This window comes from Podarcis gaigeae (assembly GCF_964106915.1).
Source record: "Podarcis gaigeae genome assembly, chromosome: 5".
NCBI lineage: Eukaryota > Metazoa > Chordata > Lepidosauria > Squamata > Lacertidae > Podarcis > Podarcis gaigeae.
Window position 1 is genome coordinate 95,629,524 of NC_139681.1, and position 24,764 is coordinate 95,654,287.

Below are 24,764 nucleotides of genomic sequence, written 5' to 3' on the forward strand. Positions count from 1 at the left end.
AGGCCGCTCATCAGAGCTTGGTGCAAAATTGTGTGAGTGTAGATGAGTCAAGTAATTATGTGCCCCATAAGCCACACACTGTATTATTATTATTATTATTATTACTACTACTACTACTACTACTATTTTTGAAAAAGGTCACCCAAAAATAATATTGTAGAAATAGAAAAAGTTCAGAAAAGGTCAATCAAAATGATCAAAGGGATGGATCAACTCTCCTACAAGGAAATGTTGCAGCTTTTGGGACTTTTTAGTTCAGAGAAGGTGAGAAAGAGGTGACACAATATAAGTTTATACAATTCTGCACAGCATGGAGAGAACTGAGAACCACAGGAGGAAGAGAACAATGTGTTTGGCTCCTGTTCGCGTTCTTCCCACAAGCATCTGGTTAGCCACTGTGAGAACAAGATGCTGACCATGGGCCTGATCCAGGAGGCTGTTCCTATGTTCTTAAATACAAATTACCGCTGGGAAGAGTGCAGAGAGAAGAAACTGTCCCTTTTAATTTCTTAGTACAGAATGTATGTAGAGATCTTTCCTATCCTGATTAGTTCAAGAGGGTTCTAGAAGGTTTCTCTTCTGTGTGAAAGAAGGTTTATTTCTATGTGAGAGAAACAGGAAGGAGGTTTTTGTTTGGGTTGTTTTCCTTCTGGGAAGCTGTGTACAGCTGGTTTAAACTGGTTCTGTTATCTTTCTATAAGGTCGTGCTGACTATAATAGTAAGGTCAGGAGGAGCCTGGCTCTCACTCGCTTTCTCTTTTCTGTCTCTTTGTTCTAGTCTGATTTTCTGTATGCTTAGTGTTAAAGTTTAGCCTTATCAAAAGTTTGTAAGTTTTATTGTTTTTGCTGCAATTGGATTTTTTATGGACTGTGCCAGTCCTGAATGTTTTGGATTTGTGACCATTTATGCTCATTTGCCTTCAGTAGAAAGTAAAAGCTCTGCTGGATGAAGTACAATTGCCTCTGGTCTATTTTTTATTACTCTGCTACGTGTTTAAGTTTTTTCCTCCTCCGGCGCTGGCACAACAGAAACGCCATGGTGCATCTGCAGCAGCACAACCGGACGCCTTCGTCTGCCACAGCTGCAACAAAACATGTCTCTCCCATATCAGTCTCTGCAGCCACAGCAGGTGCTGTAACTCTCCAACAGTTTGACTTCACCCCTCCATTGTCTCCCGAGACAGATGGATGCCAACAACAGCAAAACGTAGGAAAATGCAAAACCACATACCCGGTTGGGAACGTTAGAAGAGCAAAATATCCACCGAAATTGAATATTATTTGAAAATTTGTCATTTCCCCAAATTCTTTGCAAAATGTGCTTTCTGATATTCGTTATATATTTATCTTACCTGTTAGTTTGTGGTATTTGTTGTTTCATAATAAAATTAATAATAAAGTAAAAATAAATTGCCATATTCTAAAGAGACTCAAAAGTCTAGCACAGGATGGAAGCAAGCTAGATACCTTTGCACTGAGCTCTTTTTAACATTGTGATTACTTGAGAAGTTTCCGTTTGCTTCAGATTACAATTGCATCATACAAAGGCTGCTATGTTTGGCATTCCAGTAACTATTGTTTTCAATATAACTTCATCATACCTTGAAGCAATTTAATCTGTCAGGTGCTGCATGGTGAATGATCTCTAGGAAACATGAGTCAAGCTACAACATGAGGCAAATGCCATAACCTCTGCTTATAGAAAGAAGAATATATTTTCATATTTATACTGCACACACTATCAGATGAGTTTGTGTAATAAGTGGGATATATCACTATTTATCTTTATAGCATTGTATGCTGAAAGAATTTTTTAAAAAGAAATAATGGGAGGGGATATTTTAAAATTTAAAAAAGAAGATAAAATGTGGGTGGGAAATTCCCTCCGACCGTCTAGAAAATGTTGAGATTATTGTTATCATTATATTTATTTATATCCCATTTCCCCACCCCTCCAAATACGGATTCAATGAAGCTTGCTGATAAACTAGAAACAGCTAAAACACAGGGGGAAAAGTAAAGGTAAAGGTAAAGGTAGCCCTGCCCGTACGGGCCAGTCTTGACAGACTCTGGGGTTGTGCGCCCATCTCACTTAAGAGGCCAGGGGCCAGCGCTGTCCGGAGACACTTCCGGGTCACGTGGCCAGCGTGACATCGCTGCTCTGGCGAGCCAGAGCCGCACACGGAAACGCCGTTTACCTTCCCGCTGGTAAGCGGTCCCTATTTATCTACTTGCACCCGGAGGTGCTTTCGAACTGCTAGGTTGGCAGGCGCTGGGACCGAGCAGCGGGAGCGCACCCCGCCGCAGGGATTCGAACCGCCGACCTCTTGATCGGCAAGTCCTAGGCGCTGAGGCTTTAACCCACAGCGCCACCTGCGTCCCCAAAACACAGGGGGAAACCAATCATTAAAAAAGAGTTGGACATTAACAGAAGTGTGTGTATGTGCTTTATTAAAACATTACAATAAAAACATCACCACATCAGCCCACTCCTTAAAAAACAGTCAGTTCCCAGATCGTGTAAGAACAAATAAGTCTTCATCCGCCAGCTGAAAAAGCCAGTGTAATTTCTCTAGGAACTCAAAAACTTCCCAAAGCCTATAAATTCCTATGCAAAATGGGGACCTGAGCTGCCTACCTGTTTCTCAAGGACTGGAGGTAAATGACGATTGTCCTCAGGCAATACAGGTGTGAGGCAGCCCAGTTCCAGAAGTTGCCATGGACAAGCCCATAGAGAGGGCAAATGAAGATTGGCAGTGTTCATGGGAGGAATCCACAGGGCAAAAACCGGAGCTCTGCTTGGCATGCAGAAGGAGGCCCCAATTCCTGGCAAGGGGGAGGAGGAATGGGGTTGGCATTTACAGCCCAACTCTCCATCAAGGGACTCGGTGTCCCCCAAGTCTGTCATAGAAACATGAGTAGAGGCAGAAACCAGTAGAAATTTTAAAAGGAAGATCTTTTAATTTTCTGTTGCAACAGAGTCCCCTTGCAAGGATGTGAGGACCTGAACAAAGGAGCGTAATAACTTTTAAAGGCTTTAGATATTGCCCAGCCCCTTAGCTAAAGGCCACCCAAAAGCATCGTACAAACATCACAGAAAAAGGCAGTCAACAACAGAAATTTGAGAGTGTAGCTTGTCTCCTGTCTGTCAAGATAGGTAATAATATTTGCTGATTGTCTTTCCTTCCTAGTCTGGTCCATTCCTTTGAAATGGTAAATACCTACCATATATTCCGGCGTATTAGGTGACTTGGCGTATTAGATGACCCCCCCAAATTAGCAGCTGCAATTTGGGGATTTGTCTTATAAGCCCAGTTGCCTAATACGCTGGGCAGCTCTGTGCTGGGAAAAAGCCACCCGGAGCGGAGCTGAGCCTGCTGCTCGCTGCTGCTGCTGGGGCGGGGCGGACTCCGCTCCACGCCACCCATACCCGGCATATAAGGCGACCCCCAACTTTTTAACCTATTTTCTGGGGTTAAAAAGTCGCCTTATACGCCGGAATCTATGGTATTGATAGTCAGAAGATGCTCTTTCAATCAGTCTGCTTTAGCTTTAACAAATACTTGCCAGACCGGTTTTGCAGAGGTTTATCTAATTAACCCTGCCAACCTAGCAGTTTGAAAGGACGTCAAAGTGCAAGTAGACAAATAGGTACCGCTCCGGTGGGAAGGTAAACGGCGTTTCCATGCACTGCTCTGGTTCGCCAGAAGCGGCTTAGTCCTGCTGGCCACATGACCCAGAAGCTGTACACCGGCTCCCTCAGCCACTAAAGCGAGATGAGCGCCGCAACCCCAGAGTCGGCCATGAATGGACCTAATGGTCAGGGGCCCCTTTACCTTTACCTTTATCTAATTAACAGGATTTGAAGAATTTGTGAGTGAAACAACTAATGGGAAAGGTTTTCCAAAATGAGCCTAGATGGCTGTGGGATTGCTCTGTGTACTCAAATGAAGTAATTTTTCTCGGGGATAGCACACACATGGATAACGTGGCCTTCCATATGTTGTTGGACTCCCAATTCCCATCTTCCCTGACCATTAGGCAAGCTGATGGGAATTGGAGCCCAACAACATCAGGCAGACCACAAGTTCCCCACCTCTGCTGCAGGTCTTGGAATAATGTTGGCTTCAACAGGTTTTTTAAGTGGCAAGAGTTGTGAGACTCAATAGCAGAGAATCTGCTCTGCATACAGAAGGCCTCAGGTACAATCTTGAGGTGACTCTAACCCTGTCCCCAAATTAGTGGGACAACACACACTCAACTTATTGCCTCTGGATGTGATTAGGTAAAAACCCAGTGGGTTCAGAAGACAAATAACACATCATCCAGGTTCTGTACCAAAATCTGGGCATGTTACTCCCCACAGGACCTCCCGAATCAAGATATCTGGCAACAGAGCAGGTGAGTCCAGACCAGAGCCTGCAGTGGCTGACTGACTGATGCCATGCCAGGTCCATGTGGGTAGTGCCAAACCAGCTAGGACTATAAACACATCTCACACAATGCTGCTCCTGTTCATGCTCTCCCCTGTGCGCCCATTGTGGGAGGCAAAGGACTTCTGGGCTTGAGCTTTATCTGCCAGGAATTAACCCGGAGAGTCCTGCTGCCGTGGCGGATCAAACAGGCGTACCTCCCTTCGCTGAACTCAGTGGCGACGACTCGCAGATCCTGGCTGGGCAGCAATTCGAAGCCTGGCAGCGAGTGAGATAGAGGCTCTCCATCTTTATACCAGCTGGAAGCGGGAAAAGGCAGGAGTCAGAGGGAGGAGACTAGCTTAGCCCCACAATTCGCATCCTCACCAAAACCACATCTATTATGTACTGAGTTGAATAGGATCCAGAATGCAGCAGTCTGATTGGTCCTAGAACAATAGGATCCAGAATGCAGCAGTCTGATTGGTCCGCAGGAGCCACCCAATCCAGCTCCAGGTGGAAGTGAATCCGCAACCTGATTGGCCTACAGGTGAATCCCAGAATTAGCCAATCACGTGGGGCCCATTGTGTAAATAATGTATATAAAGCAGACGTTTTGGGGGAACTTCCATTCCTCGCTGAATAAATGAGCTGAATAAAGAGCATGAAATCCATTCTCGACTCCGAGTATATTTCAACATCCATTTGCTCCTCTGCATTTCACATGCTACTATGGCAAACGTCCCTACTTCAGGCTAGGGAAATGTGGGATTATCCTCCCATATGTATTCTGTCACCTAACAGCGCCTTGTTTCATTAGGGACCTATCCACATGTGGTAACATTGAGGTCGGGTGTTCACTGCAGTAACTGGTAATTGCGAGTTAAATATTGTCTCCAGTTCTTGCGGGTTGGAGTGAACACTCCACCCTTTAGCTTGTGGCTACTCTCATTTCCCTACATTGCTGTGTGTCCATTGATGAGCAGGCTAACAGCATCCTGCTCTGGACCTACAAAGTGAGTTACCTTGCCTTATATTAACCAATAACTTATTAAACAATAAGACCTTAACACTTGCCAAATCCGGCCCAATCGCCTTCTAAATTCAGCTCGTGGGTGGTCTTGGGATCAGCGTGTTTTTACATGAGTAGAATGTGTCCTTTTATTTCAAATGCATCTCTAGGTTATTTGTGGGGCATAGGAATTCGTTCATTTTTCTTCTCCAAAATATAGTCCAGCCCCCCACAAGGTCTGAGGGACAGTGGACCGGCCCTCTGTTGAAAAAGTTTGCTGACCCCTGGCTTAGTTGTTTAGAGTGTGGTGCTGATAACGCCAAGGTTGCAGATTCAATCTTTGTATGGATTCATGTTCCAGCACTGCAGGGGGTTCGACAAGATGATCCTTGGAGTTCCTTACAACTCTATGATTCTATGAATCCCAGCATAAAGTTTGGCAGGGGTGTGAGAGTACCATCAATTTAAATCAGGGGTGGGCAACCAGTGACCCAAGAACCACACGTGGCCGTTGACAAAATTCCATGTGGTCCTTGGCCTAATTCCATGCAAGTGGGGGGGAAGGGGGAAAGGGGATGGCAGAGAGGGGGAAGGGGGTGCCCTGGTCACTTCCTGTCTGGCCTCCTGCACTTTGGGGTTCAGTCCTGCTGCCCTGGGAACAAAGTGTTATAGGGAAAACTGTTCCTTTTCCCTTATGGGGTATCCAAGAGCCCATATAGAGTCCTTAAGTGGGTTCCCTTTTGGTGGGAGAAAATAACAGAGGCCAACAAGAGAATGTTGAGAAGCAAAGCGAATAGTAAGCCTGAACTTTATTAAACTGTTGCAACAGGGTCCCCACTCAACACACACAGGAGGGAGGAGAGAACCCTGAACACTGGCGTGCAAGCCCTTATATAGACTTTTGAAATTGCTCACCCTGTAGCTCAAGACCACCACCCTCTAAAACATCATACATACATCACAGAAGGAGGCAGTCGACAGCAGAAATCCTGTCTGCCAGGATACCTGATAATGGTCACTGATTGCTTTACCTGGGCAGCCTGGTCATTCTTTTGTGATGGTTAATACTTTTAGTTCCTGAATCCAGGTCACAGGCTCACCCTATTCATACACAAATATGCCCTTAAGACAGGATTTGTAAGCTAAAAGACAAAGAGAAGGCTTTCCCCATTTCCTCCCTCCTTGCAGAGAAATATATTGAGGACAATTTGGGAGTCAAAATGGTTTAAACAAAATAAAAAAAATCCTTCCAGTAGCACCTTAGAGACCAACTGTCATTGTCATTGGTATGAGCTTTTGTGTGCATGCACACTACATGAAAGCTCATACCAATGACAAACTTAGTTGGTCTCTAAGGTGCTACTGGAAGGAATTTTTAAATTTTGTTTTGACTACGCCAGACCAACACGGCTACCTACCTGTAATCAAAATGGTTTGGGAGAGTCAAAATGGCTTCAGGATTGCTCTCCTGTACTATTTCAGACACTGTGGTTTATATACTTATGTATGTGCTTGCCTTGTACATTTATGAACGTTTATTTTATATTTGGGACCTTAGAATTCTTATAACAAAAGGTTCCCATGATTGCTTTAAATGTTTTGGAACATATTTTGGACTGTGCTCTTAGCATGCAGTGAAGGGAGATGTCTCTCCTATATCTTACCTACAATCCCTCTGCCTACCACCCCAACCTCATGCCCACCATATTGTCCCACTGGCCACAGAGAGAAGTTGGGTTAGGGAGGTGGGCAGGTGGCTGGATTGCTGCAGCCTTTTGGGCAGGGTGGGAGAGAAATCACAGGGTTTCTTACTGTGGCGTTTGCCCCTAGGATGCATCAAGGAAAGAGTTTAAAATGGGTGTTATGTGATTGGCCAGTGAGAATGCAAGGGGGGAGTAAAAGATAGAGTGGGAAGTTTTGAAAAGACAGTTGATGTTTGGGAGTTGGCAGTTGAGGTTTGGGAGTTGGGAGTTGATGGTTGAGGGTTGTCAGTTGGGAGTTGAGGCTTGGGTTGGAGAAGGAAGAGGGTGGAATACGCAGTGGGTTGGTTGAGTTGTATTGTGAGAGAGTGAGAGGAATTGTTAGGGAGTTAGACAGATAGTTGGGAATAATTCAGTTTGAAGTTGTAGGAACTAAGATTTAAGAAACTGACAAGAGAAAAATAAACCGAAACCATACGCTTATTCCTGCACTTAAAAATAAACTTGATTATTTGTTTATGTTAACAACTGTCTGGACTCCGTGTGTCCCCGTGAAATACAGGGTGGTGGCAGCGAAGAAAGCAACCGCAGTGGTGGCACAGGGTCAATAGACCGTGAAACGTCCGGGGACCCTGTGTGTGAACGCCACACTTACTTCTCCAGAGCTCTAAAAGAAACATGCACCGTGCTCAGTTCAGGAGGCAAATATTATTTACCGCACTGGCCAGTGTTGTAGAGTCTGCTTGAGAATACACACAGGGGTTCTCACCTGGCTTGCAAGTGCAACCTGGAAGAGTTGAGTCCACAGCGGAAGGTGATGACTTTGCCCTTGGAAATGTATCTGGTGTGAAGGTGCGACGGCCGAACAGGCAGGGAGGAGGCGGTGGTGGCCGCAGGGTGCTCTGTAAGAAAGAGACAGACATGACTGTTGCTATTTTGGGGTGGGATTCAAATTCAGGTTACGTAATTGAAGCTGGTTTGGAGCTCTTGCACAACAAACCCTCACTCCCTCCCCCCTTCAAAAAAATCAGAGAGCCCACAGCGGAGCAAGAGCAGCAAGGAGCTCCCGGTCTCACCAAAGCAGGCATTACAGATCCTGGGGCAGTGCTTCTTCATGAAGGCTCGCCGTCGGTGTGTGCAGAAGCCTTTTTTGGCCCACAGCTGGCACTGCCTCTTCTCATCCACACAGCCTGCAAATTGAAGGGGGGGGGGATCACACATAAAGCAGCTGTGTCTATACCTTGGTTGAAATAGATCTGGCTTCAGGGAGCAGAGGAGGTTTCAAGTTGAATTAAAATATATGAAGCTGAATATATATATGTATATATACGTGTGTGTGTGTGTGTGTGTGTGTGTGTGTGTGTGTGTGTGTGTTTGTGTGTGTGCTGAATTAAAATATATGAAGAAATTCATTTCTGTCAATTCTGGCTTAAATAGAGATCACAGTTTTCCATCTCACTACAAATGTTGATTAACTCGCAGTTCTTAATTTTGCACACATTTAAACTTTGATGAAATCCTTACATTTCATTTTCACTTGCCTTCACTGTTTGAGTTGTTTTTCTCTACACCTGTGTGTATATAACACCTGCCAGCTTAAGATAAGAAAATGAACCCTGCTTGATCAGACCAAAGGCCCATCAAGTCCTCCTGCATCCTGTTCTCACAGTGGCCAACCAGATGTCTCAATGCAAAAAACCTGAGCGCAACAACTCCTGACTTGAGATATCCAGTGACGGGTACTCAGAGCCTCTGACAGTGGAGAGAGAATGTAGCCATCCTGGATTGGATGAGGTGGGCTACTGTCTATAAAACCATAAAAAAACTGTTTGGCTGTAAGGTGCCACAATATTTTTTGCTACAGCAGACTAGCATGACTGCTCCTCTGTAGTCATCCAAACTCACAAGTGCCGTCTTTTAGCTCTGGCCCAACAGGAGTTGTAGACATACTATTCAAAGCCTTCTTGCAACCTAGTCCAAAACAGGCCATCAACCTGCCCAAGCCAGCTGGAGAGGCATTGCCCCTTCCTGCCTCAACTGGAGCTGAAAGTCAGGCTCAGATTAAGGGCTGAGAGGGATGAAACAAGTTTGCATTTGGGCAGAAATCAAAACTGGAGTTTGGAGGTGGGCTGGGGAAGTTTGCTAAAAGGATTCTGATAGCAGAAACAGCTGCATAAGACTGTGAGCTGGATTGCTGACTCTCTCTGCCTCTGGCCTACAGCTGCCTGCGTGTACAATTTAACAAATCCACTACAGAGCTAATCTAGGAAGGTTATATTATTACCACCAATAACAGCTGTTGTGAATTGTCCCTGTGCTTATTCTACATATTGTATAGTGTACATATTGTGAAACCAGGGGCAGCCCATCCCATTTCAGCACCCGAGAAAAGGTGAGGCATGAACAAAGGAGTGAAAATCTCCGCACAGTTGCCCTGTAGCAGTGCAGGTGCTCCCAAGCTGAACAGGGAAGTCTACTGGTACCAGATGTTGGAGCTTACTGGTTTGGAACCGCCTGCCAGGTGTGCTCCTCACCGTACAGCCGCTGTATGGCCCAGACGTCGTCCTGGCCAATGCGCCATGTCCTACTGTAGGTGGCGTTGGGGTGCATGAGGGCTCGGGCGTCCCGGGAGTGCCAGAGCCCCAGGGCATGGCCAATCTCGTGAGCTGCTACTTGCACCAGGTCATTCAGCCAGACGCCTGCCAAAGAGAGAAGGCAAGAGAAAAAGAAGAGGACCGGAATTCCTCTGCCACCATTGCCTGGCATCTCTGCAGGCCAGCTCCAAAGAGAAGCCCATGCAGAAAGTTATAGGAACCTCTGGAACAACATCCCACCAGTCTCACTCTCTTCTGAGAGGGATGGAGAACCTCTAGGCTTCAAAATGTGTGTATTAGAAAGCACTGATATACCACTTAATATTTCAAAATAGTGGTGTTGTTAGGCTCCAGCCCTCAACCCTCTCCTCAACAGATCCGCATGGGGGCAGCGGGTGGGCTGCGTATCTGAGTGTCTGTGCAAGAGCCAGTGGCCACATTCACTGCTGGATGCAGCCCCTGGAGAGTTGACATGGGGTGAATGTGGCCCCTGCTTTGTACAGCAAGGTGCATTCAAGCCACACTAAAGTCAAGTGTTTCTACACAGAGAGACTCCTTCCGTTCAGATATGTCAGAGGCAATATCACAGTTCAGATAGGCAAAGACATTTGAGGCACATGCAGAGTTGTGGTCTGCAGAGAGGGGGCGTGGCCTCCTCTCCAAGGGCCAGCTAGAGAGGCCCCTGGGGGATAGCAAAAACCATCCACTCTCTTGCCCTCACCAAAACGTGTAGAGGCTACTTTGTGCACGGTACCTTGCTTCCAGCTGAAGCGGGAGCGTCCCAGAATCCAAAATTCATGATTGTCGAAATGGATCTCGCCGCGGGGAGGGAGGAAGGCATGGGCCAGCTCCCCATTGAGCCCATCGAAGCAAGGGTGCAGTGGGGAGAACCAGCAGTCGGTGTGGTTGAACGTGTAGAAACCTGCTTGGCGGCAGCCAAGAAGACAGAGGGCTTGGTTATTGCCAGCATTTGCTCCCATAACGCAGTGCACAAAGTTTCCGTCATTTATCCCAACAATCCAGCAAGGTAAGATAAGGAGAGAGAGAGAGAGAGAGAGAGAGAGAGAGAGAGAGAGAGAACCTGGCAGAGGATTTGCCAACCTGGTGTTCTGGACAGCAGTTCCCAGCAGTCCTAGGCCAATCTAATGTTGTTGTTGTTTAGTTGTTTAGTCGTGTCCAACTCTTCGTGACCCCCTGGACCCTAGACAGAAGTGCACGCCAGGCACTCCTGTCTTCCACTGCCTCCCGCAGTTTGGTCAGACTCATGCTGGTAGCTTCGAGAACACTGTCCAACCATCTCGTCCTCTGTCCTCCCCTTCTCCTTGTGCCCTCCATCTTTCCCAACATCAGGGTCTTTTCCAGGGGGTCTTCTCTTCTCATGAGGTGGCCAAAGTCTTGGAGCCTCAGCTCCAGGATCTGTCCTTCCAGTGAGCACTCAGGGCTGATTTCCTTCAGAATGGATAGGTTTGATCTTCTTGCAGTCCATGGGACTCTCAAGAGTCTCCTCCAGCACCATAATTCAAAAGCATCAATTATTCGGTGATCAGCCTTCTTTATGGTCCAGCTCTCACTTCCATATATCACTACTGAGAAAACCAGAGCTTTCACTATACGGACCTTTGTTGGCAAGGTGATGTCTCTGCTTTTTAAGATGCTGTCTTTTCTCCCAAGAAGCAGGCATCTTTTAATTTCGTGACTGCTGTCACCATCTGCAGTGATCAGGCCAATCTAATACCATCCAGTAAACTGCAGAGGTGAGGACTCGAACCCATAGATTCAAGTTACAAGAAAGGAGATTCCAACTAAACATGACGTAAGCCAGAAAACAGTTTATCTCCTGAGTTTACGCCAATAAAACTCAGAAACGAGAAGAGTTAGGAGTCCAACGTTGTTTACTGCAAAGCAATAGGTTACAATGGGATAGCTCCTCTAAGGTTGCAGTCCCGCCCAGTGGTTCGGGCAGTGGTATTTATAAAGTTTCAAACAAAGCATTTCAATTTCCACCAATCATATACATCATTGCCTCATTTAAGTTGTTGGACTAACCATACGCATAAGCATTGGCTGTTTCTGCTGACTAAGCTCTGATTCCCACCGTGTTCTGCTATGATCCTGCATGATGAATACATTGTGTCAGTGTGCATGTTGGGAACCTGTGTTACGTGCAGCCATTTGCATCATGTAGCAACTTATGTTCTAGCTTTATGCTGTATCTTTGTGATTTACATATTAGCTGTATTTCTGCCCCAATTGGGGAGGGGCAACTTGCAGAATCAGCAGTTTCTTAAAGTAACAGGCTACCATAACTTCTCTATCAGAAGCATACTCAAGGATTTACAGGGGTACACATTATTGCATTGATTGCGGCCCTTTGGGCCACTGCCACAAACATAGAATTTGTAGAGTTGGAAGGGACCACAGGGCATCGCAGGAGGGTGGACTACATGATTCTCCCACCGCCCACTGCCAACTCTCTGCTCATCAGCAGGGAGCCCTTGGTGGAAGAGACCAAATTTGCTCAGTCAGTCAGATTTTGCTTGGACCTGAGTTAGTTGTGAGTCTGCGATTGGTATCGTGGAATCCAACAGGTGGTGTTCAACTAACTTTTACTCAGAGTAGACCCACTGTAATTAACAACCATGTCTAAGTTTGAGGCATTATTTCCAATGAGTCTACTCAGAGTATAATGCAGTTGATTACCACCCAAGATGTGTGAACATCTGAAGAGGACTTGGCCAACTTCTGTAACTTTTTCCTTTTCCTTCATGCCGAAATCCTATCCATTTGATATAAGCTTTAACAGGTATTGTGTCATGTCTTCCGACATCTGCATTGTAAACTGCATTGCAGTGCATTTGGTGTGGGAAGTCCTCTCTCTGGTCCAGCAGAAGTTCGTTTAACTGTCACTTGGGGCCTTAACTGACAGCTGGTGTCAGAATTCTCATTGTGAATAACAAGGTTTGAAGGGACTCATATTTCAATTGGTGGGTTCAGGTATGGAATTTTCAGTTAGACGGTGTGATTGGCTGGAGCTGGACTAAGAGGGGCCAGAAGAATGGTATATATAGCCAGGAGCTGGGGAGAAAGGAGTTAGTTAGCTGGAGTCAGCCAGAAGAAAACAGCAGAGAATCAAAGGAAGCAGAGGAAGACCTGAGAGGCAGGCACTGGAGTGCCTTTGTGGCAGAAGACTTAGAATCATAGAATTGTAGAGTGAGACAGGGGTTCTCCAAGGTCCATCTAGTCCAACCCCTTTCAATGCAGGAATCTTTTGCCTAACGTGGGGCTCAAACTCATCACCCTGAGATTAAGAGTCTTGTGTTCTGCCAGATGAGCTATGGAGCTGGACAGAGGCTGAAGAGACGGTGGGGAAACCCATCTGCAGCACTGGAGGGAGGCGTGAGAAGCAGCGTGGGACGGCAGCCTCTGGTGACTGGTAGGAAGAGGACCAGAGGGAAGACTTCCAGGGCAGGGCAGCAAGGCAAACCTGAGCTTCAATAGGTCAGTAAACACTTGGGAAAGGAGCTTTCCAGCTCCGTTATCTCGCTAGTGAGGTTTAACCAGGGGGTGGAGATAATAAAGCGGTAATTTGGCTAAGGGGTTTTAAATAGGGGGGATGAACTGCTTCCTTCAAGCTGTCCTGGGACAATAAGTAATTGCCATTTCAAGTGACAGTTACAAGTTTTTATGATTACGATATCTTTATTGTCATTGTCCCTTGCGGAACAATGATATTGAAAAACTACATAAAACTACATAAAACTACCACAAAACTACATAAAACTACATAAAAACTACATAAAACATTCAAAACCCCCTAAAAACTCTAAAACCCCATTTTAAAATACACTATACTACAGAGACCCCTTATGCTGCGTTTAGAACCAGAATTGCATTAGCGTAGAAACTGTTTCTCAGGCGGCTAGACCTGGCCTTTATAACCCTATACCTTCTTGGGTTGACTCATCCAAAGAGCCAGTGCTATTTTAAAGGGACCAGATAAGCTTGGGCACAGAATAATCTTGTAATAAATAAATGCAAGTATTTCATTTATTCAATTTATTTATTCAAATACCTTTGTTAAATATTGTATCTGTACCTGACTGGTTTAATATTACTCCTGTACCTCACAGCTGCCAGGTTACTGGGGAAATAAGTTAGACTGAACGGTGGTAGCAGAACCAGTTTAAGAGAACCATGATGGGTAGGTGTTAGGTTTTGTTTTTGTGGGATAAGAGAATGCCGTGCTTCCCTGTTCTGCAGACCAGGAGCCAAGCAAATATGAGACATTCAGAAATCTCCTTTTATTGAAGATTTCTGGACTGAATGTTTGCCCACACAAAAACAATTCCATTCCACCTGGCAAGCTAGCATGTCAGGCAGAAGAGTCATCTCCTTGAGATTATTTATTTTCTGTGTGCTGAAACTTTTTCTGGAGGAGCATTCAATCCTGTGATTCCCCCACCAGCAAACTGAAGTGGTACAGGCCAGAATCAGGTTTCCCTGCCTCACTGAGAACTAAGCCATAATTTAGGGGTCTCTGGGAGAAATTGTAGAACTATAGAATCTGAATGCAGGGAGAGAGAGAAGAAAGCAGCAGAAAGAACAAAAATGGTGCTTTCATTTTAAAGGTCTTATATCCGTTAACACCAGAGCCTTTTCTCCTTTGCATTTTGAGGCTCTGAAGAAGGGTCTAACAACACGTGGGGTGTATGTGTGTTGTGAATAAATTTCTCCAGCCTCCCTACTAATGATTGGCAAAAGTGCAAGAAGCCGAGTATAAATGAATACAGACATGGTCTTTATCTTAGAGTAGGGGGTGTTCCAACATGGTGCCTGCGGAGGCCATTCCTGATGCCCTCAGGGGTTCCTCTCCCCTGCTGAAATTAGGATTATTTTATTTATTAAATTTACACATCGCCCTTCATCAACCACCCCTTAGGGCAGCTCACAGAATTGAAAGAAGCATTGTATTGTAGTCAAGAGAATAGGTTCTGAGCCCCTGTCCTATGACCCGGGTGCCTCGATGCAACAGAAAATATCTGAGAAAAGGTGTGAATCCCACAATCATAGATGGGACAAAGATGTAGCATCACCAAACTCTAAACCAGGGGTAGCCAACGTTATGTATCAGACTCCCATCGGCTTCAGCCAGCATGACCAGTGGCCAGTGGCCATGGGAATGGTTGCCTACAACATCTGGAAGGCAACATGTTGGCAACCTCTACAAACCATTTCCTTGAACCAAAGCAAGGCTAGGAATCCCCAGCTTATTTTATGTTGGATATTTGTCGCTTACCAAATCTCCCTTCAGAAACACAAGACACAAATCATTCTCCTACAGCCCCTCTGTTTAAGTAACAATCACGCATTTAGACCAACAGTTTCTCTTGTTCTCCCCCATACTCCTGCATCCAGGCAAAATAAATCCCACTCCTGCTGCCTCTCTCCATGTGTCTTCCATTCCCTCTGCTGCCTTTTTCATCTCTGCTGAGCTCCTTTGAACTTTCTCCAACTAGCCCAGATGTAATAAATCTGCCAGGGGAAGTCTCTCTTCCGCTCTTTGGGTTATGCCAGAAGCAGTTTGGAAGAGATGTTAAAACAGTAGCAAAAGGGGGGAGAGGAGGTAGAGAAGCACCAGGGATGGACTTTGGTCTTTCAAATTTCAGCGGTGTCCTGTGCATGGTCAAAATTTGGTCGTTGTGTGTGGGTCCCCCCACCTCTCGCCTTCCATTCTGCACATGCCTTGTGTCATAGTTGCAAGGCCCTCTGGCACTTCCCTCAGCTCTACGCCCAGGGCAGGGGAACCAGTTGTGCTGAGCTAAATCCACGTCTGGGAGCACAAGGCAGACCAACCCACAGCATCTGGGCACTATCACAGGCACTTTCTTATATTTCCAGGGAAGTCCCAACCTTGAGTGTTTTCACATGTGGAATAAAAATCAAAATGGCACCACTATAGTCATATGTGATATGCAGAAATAGATCTTGGAGACAAGAAGATCGCAACCCCTTCTAGGATATACCTGCCCTATCAAAGGCAGTAAGGCTCTGAATGCTAGTTGCTGTTGCCCTCAGGTCCTGCCTGGGGGCTTTGCATAGGCATCAGCCTGGATAGCTCACTTGGTTAGAGCGTGGTGTCGATAACGCCAAGGTTCCAGGTTCGATCCATGTATGGGACAGCTGCATATTCCTGCATTACAGGGGGTTGGACTCAGGGTCCCCCCTCCAACTCTACAGTTCTGTGATTTCTATGATCAATTCAGCCACTGCAAGAGCAGGGATGCTGAACTAGATGGGCCTTTGTCTTGATGCAGCAGCTGGGAGCGCCTGAGGTTCTTACCTGCTCCTCAAAACCATTTCTGGAAGCAACAGCTTCACTTTCCACTTGGAATATGAAAAGCGAGTAGGAAACTACAGTGACAGAGGAGCTGGTGGGAAAATGACTGACAGCAAGGGAATGGGGTGGTGGGCAGGATTAGAGGAGTGGCCCCTCCAGACTGGTGTGCAGTGGCAGGTGCCTTGGGCAAGATATTCCTGACACAGTAATATTGCATTAGGGATGGGTTCATTATACAGCTCCTACCTATAGTGATGTCTGCCAGCTGGGTAGGGGCCAAGCGCCGGAAGCTGAGGGGAGAAACATCGCTCCACATGCGAAAGGCGCTCGCTATGGCTCGCTCGGTGTCCACCTTGTTGAGGGTGCTGGGGAACTGTACAATCCTGCAGCCAGAAAGAGGTACAGAGAATAAGCCAGGAGGAAAGCATAACCAGGAACATTATGAGCAGCGGAAGACTGGGGTGATTTCAAACTATTGGGCTGGTAGGTTCTTCCACCAGGGGGTGCTGTAGGGAGGATACAATCCTCAAATGGTCAGTCTAGCCAGTATTTTTTGGGTGATGCTATTCACCTCTCTTTCTCTCTCTTTCCTGATGGCAACCACAGCACTTTCACTGAAATATGAATACCACGCGCAAAAAACCACTGAGTCTAGCCATACATACCAGTGGCAAAATCCACAGGGAGGGTGCCAGTACCAAGAAGGCCTTCTGCCTGGTTCCCTGTAACCTCACTTTTCGCAGTGAGGGAACCACCAGAAGGCCCTTGGAGGTGGACTTCAGTGTCTGGGTTGAACAACTGGAGTGGAGATACTCCTTCAGGTATACTGGGGTGAGGCCATTTAGAGCTTTAAAGGTCAGCACCAACACTTTTGAATTGTGCTCAGAAACACACTGGGAGCCATTGAAATCCTTTAGGACCGGTGTTATATGGTCCCAGCAGCCACTCCCAATCAACAGTCTAACTGCCGCGTTCTGGATTAATTGTAGTTTCCGTGTCACCTTCAAAGCTAGCCCCATATAGAGCGCATTGCAGTAGTCCAAGTGGGAGATAACCAGGGCATGAACCACTCTGGCAAGACAGTCTGCAAGCAGAGAGGGTCTCAGCCTGCGTACCAGGTGGAGCTGGTAGACAGCTGTCCTAGATACAGAATTAACCTGCACCTCCATGGACAGCTGTAAGTCCAAAATGATTCCCAGGCTACACCTGGTCCTTCAGGAACACAGTTACCCCGTTCAGGATCAGGGAGTCCCCCATACCTGCCCACTCCCTGTGCCCCCCCCCAAACAATACTTCTGTCTTGTCAGGAGTAAACCTCAGTCTGTTAGCTGCCATCCATCCTCCAACATACTGATGATCTCTCCCAGCAGCTTCATAGATGTTAAAAAGCATGGGGGAGAGGATGGAGCTCTGAGGCACCCCACAAGTGAGTGCCCACAAGTGAGCGCCCAGGGGTCTGAACACTCATCCCCCAACACCACTTTCTGGACATAGCCCAGGAGAAGGGAGCGGAACCACTGTATGACAGTGCCCCCAGCTCCCAACTCCTCTGGACAGTCCAGAAGGATGTCATGATCGATGGTATCAAAGGCCGCAACGGAGCAACACAACAGCTCCCCCAAAAAATTCTTATAACAATAACTTGCCCTGTGACACTGTATTTAGTAAGCCTGCAATAACTAGGCTATTGGTTCCCCACCCCAAATAAACATGCTCACTTGTAGGTCAGATTCACGTGGTCCCATTTGTAGCCTAGAGGGTTGATTGCATAGCGCCTCCTTCTGGTCAAGCCTTTGTTGGGTTGCCAAGTAGCAGAAGCCACAACAGATTGGGCTGCTTCGTCCCCCTGTAAAAAAGCAAGGGCAGGGGAGGCCATTCAGCAAATCTTTTGAGCCATTCCAGCTGAAAGCCCCATTCTAGTCTTAAACTTGGAGGATCCCATGTTCTCCCCCACACACACACACACTCTCACACACACATGCCACTCCCCTTAACCTCAAGCTACGCAAATGCTAGTCTTCCTGGCTGGCTGCCCTGTGGAGAAATTCCTCACCCACCTTTTGGGAGCCTCCAGCAAATTGAGGCTGTCAAGGAAAAGGGGTTTGTGAGAAGCTACCAGGGAGAGGGGGAGGGAGGTGTGCGTGGAAGAAAGAATTTGAAGCTGCAGCCCTGTGCACACTCACCTGGGAGTAAGCCTCACGGAACTTCTGAGTCGCAGGCATGCCTAGGATTGCCCTGCAAAGGTCTTACCTTTGACCATCCCCTTTGCAACCTCTCCTCCCTCCACCGTGAACTTGAGTGGAACTGTTTATTGTTTAATTTGCATCCCCTTTCCAGGGACAAATGTTTCCTCTCTGTAGAAAGCTGCTCCCATCTAACAGCGAAGAGACCCCCCTCTAAATTCCTCCCCCCCTCAATTCCTGTCAACCGCATTCCATCAGCTTCCCTTGCCAGGCACAGCCCCCCCAACTCACCTCTGCCTCCACATCTTGCAGAATCCAAGGAGCTGCCGGCAGCAGAACGAATACAACTGCTGCTGCTCCAGCGGCTACTGCTGCTGCCCAGCCCCACTTTGACATTTTGGGGCACACAGGGGGCCTCGGAGCTGAAGGAAGTCCAGGACTCTGCATTGAGGCCACTCCTGCCAACGTCCTGGGCCTCTAGGATTCGCCCATCGCTGCTGCCTACCCCATGAAGATGTGCAGCTTTGCAAAAAGGAGCCCCGCTGCTGCCGCAAGACGGCCAGCCCCCAGCCTCGCCAGATTGGATCCATCTGTCCAAAATATACAGGAACAAAAGCAGGCGCCTGCTGGAACTTCCAGATGCAGACTCCCATCTCTTCCCTACGATCCAGAGAACCGCCGACATCCCAGTTCCTCGCCACCGCAACCACAAGGCGCAACGAATGTATGAAATTACACAGGAAGTTGCCACCCGGCCCAGGAGTGTTTGCTCGGACCGGCGATGGCTCTGTGTGGCTGTGTGCGAGGAATCTTTGCCAGCCCTCCCTTGAGATGTTGGGGGTTGACCCTGGGGCCTTCTGCATGCCAAGCAGATGCTCAACCACCAGGCTGAGGCCACCCCGCAGTTTGCCACAGCCAGTGTGATGACAGCCACTGATGTATTTGTTCTTTCCTTGATAGATGCAGGCAAATTCAGAGAGGATGAGCCTACCTGCAAAGCCATTTGGAACCTCTGCAGCAGACAAGGTGTTTTTGAATACCAGTTGTCAGGAACAAAAGAACAGAAAGCTGTTGGCTGTATTAGCTGAGCTTGCGAGATTCATCATGTGGCAGGTTGCAGAACTTGACGAACCTTCTGGCGGACCAAGCATAGAACTCTTTATTGCTTCCCTACAGCCTTAAAGCTGCCAGCCTTTCTCATCTGTTGCTGCAATATTTTTGGTGCTGAAACACAGGAAGAGGGATAAAGAGGAGAAGGCTGTACAGCAAGGTCAGAAAGGGGGAAAGGATTTATTATATTTTGACTATTTTGTTGGAAGCTGCCCAGAGTAGCTGGGGAAACCCAGCCATATGGGCAGGGTATAAATAATAAATTACTACTACTACTACTACTTCTACTACTACTGGAAGGCAGAAGGTACAAGAAGGCTGGAACAGGAGCACCCCAAACAAATGTGTTTGCAAAAAAGCAGAATATGCATTATGCAAAACTGATGTAGATGTAACTCAGCTTACAGCCTTAATTCTGTTTCGCTTCTGAATTAAGTGTTTTGGTCACCATCCTTCCTGCAAAGAGTACATCTTACCCCACCCTCCCAAGCATGAGAGGCATCTTGTCCTGCAGTCCTGGTGATGCCCTCCTTAATCTTACCTGCTGCTGCTTCTGTCTGAAGGGAAAGGGCGAGACCGGAAAGGCCTAGCCACACATCCGTGTTGCCAGGCCTTCACCACTGGCAGTGCTCCAACTGTCACAAGGCTCTCCCTTTCCAGACGTAGGTCTGGGGCTAAACCAAATGGAGTTACTGTTGGAAGACCCAGCAGTATAGATTCAAGCATGCCAAAGAAAACATTAGATGGGGAGGGAGAAGCAACTGTTAACAGTTAGCAAGTATCGACGCTGCTGTGATCAGGACAGAAGGGGGCGCTGTCCTCCAGCAAACCTCAGTGGCGTGGAAGGAAAGGATTGTAGAGCTTAGTGTTAAGCTTGCAGAAGATCTCAATTGCATTGCAAGGCACCTCTAGGCAGGACTGGCAAGATTCCCAACTGAAAACCCAGAAAGCCGCACTGCCAGTCAGTGTAGACGACACTGACAGATGGATGAATTCCCTGGTGCAATACAGGGCAGCGTCCCATGTTCACATTTTCAGCCTGTGCAAGCACTCGCCACATGTAGATGTCCTCAGGGCCTCTGTGTGGGCTGCAGTTGCAAGCAGAGTACCCAGCCAGCAGCTTTTGGAGAGTGCAGCATATTCTTGGTGCAGCCCCTCTTGCTCAGCAAAGGCCAGCCGTTTCCTACTCCGAATTTGCACACTGCCTCTTACTGTCCCAGAATAGCTGCCCAGGCCAGAATCAACACTACAGACAAGCGAAGACTTGTGCTGCTTTGGCCTGCATGGAAAACTCTGGTTGAAATCTGCATGGAGATGGGGAGGGCAGTATTTGCTATTTTTTCAAGCTCCTCTCGTTTCCTGCACTGTTTTAACCCTACCTCCTCTTCCAGGTTCCTCTGTGATTGAGAACTCATCATGGTGGAGTTAGGACCAGAGCTAAAATATAGGAGCCATGGAGGAGCTGTGATAAATTGACATTTTGTTTTGTTTTGGGAGGGAGGGAGGGAGGGAGGAAGGAAGGAAGGAAGGGGGGAGGGAGAGAGAGAGAGAGAGAGAGAGAGAGAGAGAGAGAGAGAGAGTGTTCCATCTGGTGCACCAGCCCTGCCAAATTTAAAGTTCCAAATTTGCAAAAGTGCCTAACAGTTGTTCTCCCACTCACGAGTAGCAGGAGATCTTGCTAGTGATACTGATGCTGAGCCATGGCAGGACATTCCCAAAAAAGACCTTCCCAAAAGCTCAACAACTTTTGCGTCTGGATTTTCACTTCTTGAAATAATGGGAACCCTACATTAACTTTCTGGTGCTTAATATTAAAAACAGGGTTTTGATGGATGAAATTAGCCTATTCCTAGTTTGGCACTTAAGAAAATTACTAAGGGTTCACTGTAAGCAGGGGACCGAGTCTAAAGTGGTTAGTTGTACTTGTTCAACTTCTTTCTAATGCTAACAGTTAATCAGCATGGAAATGTAAATAAAGCCACTTGAGCCTGGAAGTGAGATTGCCAGAGTTTGTTGGTGAGGAAGTCATTGGATTCCAGTTTTATTTAATTTATATATCCTGCCTTTCCTGGAAGGAACTCAAGCCAGAATACATCAATATACTCCCCTACCCTTTTATACTTACGGTCACTAGATTGGGCTAGTTACTCTTAGTCTAACTTAGCCTATGTCAGCCTGTGAGCTTCATGCAAGTGTGGGGAGTTGCATTTGGGTCTCCCGGCATAAGGCTCTATAATAACCACTGTGAGCCTGATCTCTTGTTCTTCCATTGCTGTCTGGCAGGAAATTTGGAAAAATAACCAGCTCCATCTGCCCCAAGGTGTATAGCACCTTCCCACTTCCCCACCGAAGGTATCAACTGTGACACAGGCTCTGAATGACACCTGTCTCCTTTTGACCACTCAAACCAGTGTGCGAAAAAAAGCCCTTTAAATCTGAGTTGTTGCCTTATTCCCTACTCCTCACATCAGGATCTGCTGATTCCCTCCCTACTACTGGGGTTCATCATCTGCCCTCAGCCATCAGAACATGCCCATCAACATTATAAAGCTTGTGAATAGTCTAAGAAGCCAGGTTTTTTTTTTGTCACGATAGGTAGCTTTCAGCCACAACACTCCTTAAAAAAAACAAAAAACCTGCCTTATCCCTTTGCCTTCTTCCTTTCCTTCCTTTATTCATAAAACTTCTTGTACTTGGCTACTGGGGTCTGCAGTGTGTGTTTGCCAAAATCTGGGAATCTAGTGATCTCCCATATGTCTAAGCCACTTGGGTTCATATAGGAGCGTAAGATTGCAGGTGTGAAAAAACAGTAAATGCTCTGATCCCTGGGAAAGACAGGGTGCGGTAGGCTGGTTCTGTGCATAGCGAGAGGGATTTGGCTGGGAAATGCAGGGCGCATTGTCTCAGGATTTTAGTATTTCCTAGGGCTCCCCTGTATTATCAATTTGTCCCTTGACACGGGGACATTCCCAGGGGAATTGAAGGAAGCAGTGGTGTGTCCACTCTTAAAAAAAACTTCATTAGATCCCTTAGACCTATCCAATTACCGCCCAGTTTCAAATCTTCCATACCTGGGTAAGGTAATTGAGAGAGCGGTTGCTGAACAGCTTGGTAGGTTTCTGGAGGAAACATCGGCATTAGATCCATTTCAGTCCGGTTTCCGTCCTGGTTTTGGGACGGAGACGGCTCTGGTTGCCCTAACAGATGATCTCCGTAGACAACTGGATCGAGGCGGGTCAGGACTGCTGATCCTTTTAGATTTGTCAGCAGCCTTTGACATGGTCGATCATGATCTTCTGGACCACCGCCTTGCAGATGTAGGGATACAGGGCATAGCCCGTAACTGGTTGTGCTCTTTTATCTCTGGTCGGGGACAGAGGGTGGCATTAGGGAGGGAAATGTCGTCGCGCCACTCCTTGGTGTGTGGAGTGCCACAGGGCGCAATTCTCTCCCCGATGCTTTTTAACATCTTTATGTGCCCCCTTGCCCAGATTATCCGGAGCTTTGGGCTGGGCTGTCACCAATATGCTGATGACACTCAGCTCTATCTGCTGATGGATGGCCACACTGACTCGGCCCCGAACACACTGACCAGATGCTTGGATAAAGCCTTGGATAAAGCCTTTCCATGGAGGCGCAAGTTACAGCAACAGCCAAGGTGACATTTTTCCACCTTCGCCGCATCAAGCAGTTGGTCCCTTACCTTTCCCGCCCCGACCTGGCCACAGTGATCCATGCGACGGTCATCTCCAGGCTTGACTACTGTAATTCGCTTTACGCGGGGCTGCCCTTGAAGCTGTCCCAGAAACTCCAGCGGGTGCAGAATGCTGCAGCGAGGCTCCTCACAGGGTCTCTGCCATGGGAGCATATTCACCCAGTGCTTTTCAAACTGCACTGGCTCCCGGTGGAGTACAGGGTCAGATTTAAGGTGCTGCTTTTGACCTTTAAAGCCCTTCACGGCCTAGGACCCTCGTACCTACGGGACAGCCTCTCCTGGTATGCCCCACGGAGAGCCTCAAGGTCCATAAATAACAACACCCTAGTGGTCCCAGGCCCTAAAGAAGTTAGATTGGCTTCAACCAGAGCCAGGGCCTTTTCAACTCTGGCTCCGGCCTGGTGGAACGCTCTGCCTCATGAGACCAGGGCCCTGCAGGATCTGATTTCTTTCCGCAGGGCCTGTAAGACAGAGTTGTTCCGCCTGGCCTTTGGCTTGGAGCCAATTTGATTCCCTCTCTCTCTCTCTCTCTCTCTCTCTCTCTCTTTTCCTCTTTCTTTCTTTTCCTTCTCCTCCTGCGATGAGGCTACATTTTAATATTTTAATGTTCCATTATTTTAATGTTGTATTTTATTTTTGTTTTTAAGTTGTAATCATTCATCTTGTTTTTATTATTGCTTGTAAGCCGCTCTGAGCCCGGCCTTGGCTGGGGAGGGCGGGGTATAAATAAAATATTATTATTATTATTATTATTATTATTATTCCTTCCTATCTGGGTGGGCTAGGAGTTGAGAGGGAAGTAGAGTCAGCTATTACTAGGTGGATAAAGACAAAACTGGCCAACTCTCTGAGGCAGCTGTGCAACGAAAGATAAGCAGGCTCTAGTCTACTGTGCTTTCCGCTTCCAGCATGACCACTGCAATCCGCAAGCTGTCTGGCCATCCATTGGGCACCTCTGACAACTAGCCAAAGGCAGCTATATCTTGTAGCCTGCTAGGCATTTGACAGGGTAAGCCAGGGTAAGCCTGGCTGCAAAATCAAGTGGCTTATCAAGGCCCCCCCATAAACAGGCTGATGCATTCAGTGAGATGAATCACATTGTTTCTGTCCACTCTACCTGGCCCTGACTTGATACCCTGAATAATTATTCCCCTGTAGTCTGCCAATCACCTATGTCACATACCTTTCAGGCTAGATTTGCCGTGAGAGACTAAGAGAAGCATGTGCAACCACCCACTGCTTGAACAATGCTCGCAGGTTTCACAGAGAATAAATCCCCCTGGTGGTGAAGTTCCTTCACAGCAGCAAGATAACATTTTCAATTGGAGCCTTCTATGACACTGCAGAATCCAGAATCCATTCACGACAGCAACATAAGGAACACCTCCACGCCACAGCCTAATGTGTAGAGTGACAGCATCCACTTTCTGGCTGGCCTGGAAAAGCAGGGGAGGTGGATTGGCTCAGTGAACTGCCACTAAACCCAAAAATACTAATAGGAAGGTTGAGCTGGTAAAGCACTAAAGCAGCTACATCAGAGCCCAAAAGGTTGGAAAAGCAAAGTTATATGAAGAGAACAACCCTTTTCCAAGTGCAAAGTGAGCTTTGACTAAAAATCCTCTTCAAGGTTTCGTTTTTTGTAGGGTCCAGGACTGCGATGCGGCACAGTAGAATTCACTCTGACCATCTCCAGGACATCTC

The 24,764-nt window shown here is 47.1% G+C and overlaps 1 protein-coding gene across 5 annotated transcripts; it reads right to left on the reverse strand.

The window, feature by feature from the left end:
- Nucleotides 1–3,956: 3,956 nt before the first annotated feature.
- LOC310844975 (matrix metalloproteinase-23-like) lies at nucleotides 3,957–24,390 on the reverse strand. 5 transcript variants are annotated; one of them, XM_083739817.1, is made up of 9 exons: nucleotides 24,297–24,390; nucleotides 18,530–19,462; nucleotides 17,774–17,901; nucleotides 16,302–16,438; nucleotides 10,473–10,640; nucleotides 9,659–9,823; nucleotides 8,201–8,314; nucleotides 7,894–8,026; nucleotides 3,957–4,732 (listed from the first exon to the last, which is right to left on the reverse strand). In XM_083739817.1, exons 2-9 carry the CDS (start codon nucleotides 18,683–18,685, stop codon nucleotides 4,516–4,518), a joined length of 1,218 nt encoding a protein of 405 aa, XP_083595943.1. In that variant the 5' UTR covers nucleotides 18,686–19,462; nucleotides 24,297–24,390; the 3' UTR covers nucleotides 3,957–4,515. The 5 variants fall into 5 exon arrangements, 4 of the variants coding, with proteins under 4 accessions (XP_083595943.1, XP_083595941.1, XP_083595942.1 ...); XM_083739815.1 differs by having other exon boundaries at nucleotides 24,247–24,337; XM_083739816.1 differs by lacking the exon at nucleotides 24,297–24,390 and adding an exon at nucleotides 19,890–20,825.
- Between the last annotated feature and the right edge of the window lie 374 nt (nucleotides 24,391–24,764).

Bases quoted from the DNA above. Each gene is read 5' to 3' on its own strand.
- LOC310844975 (XM_083739817.1), bottom strand. From the start codon at position 18,685: ATGCAGAGTCCTGGACTTCCTTCAGCTCCGAGGCCCCCTGTGTGCCCC. The intron at 17,902-18,529 runs GTGAGTTGGGGG...GCTTTTTTACAG, and splicing joins TGCAAGATGTGGAGGCAGAG to GGGGACGAAGCAGCCCAATC. The intron at 10,641-16,301 runs GTAGGAGCTGTA...GCCGCCAAGCAG, and splicing joins GCTGGCAGACATCACTATAG to GTTTCTACACGTTCAACCAC.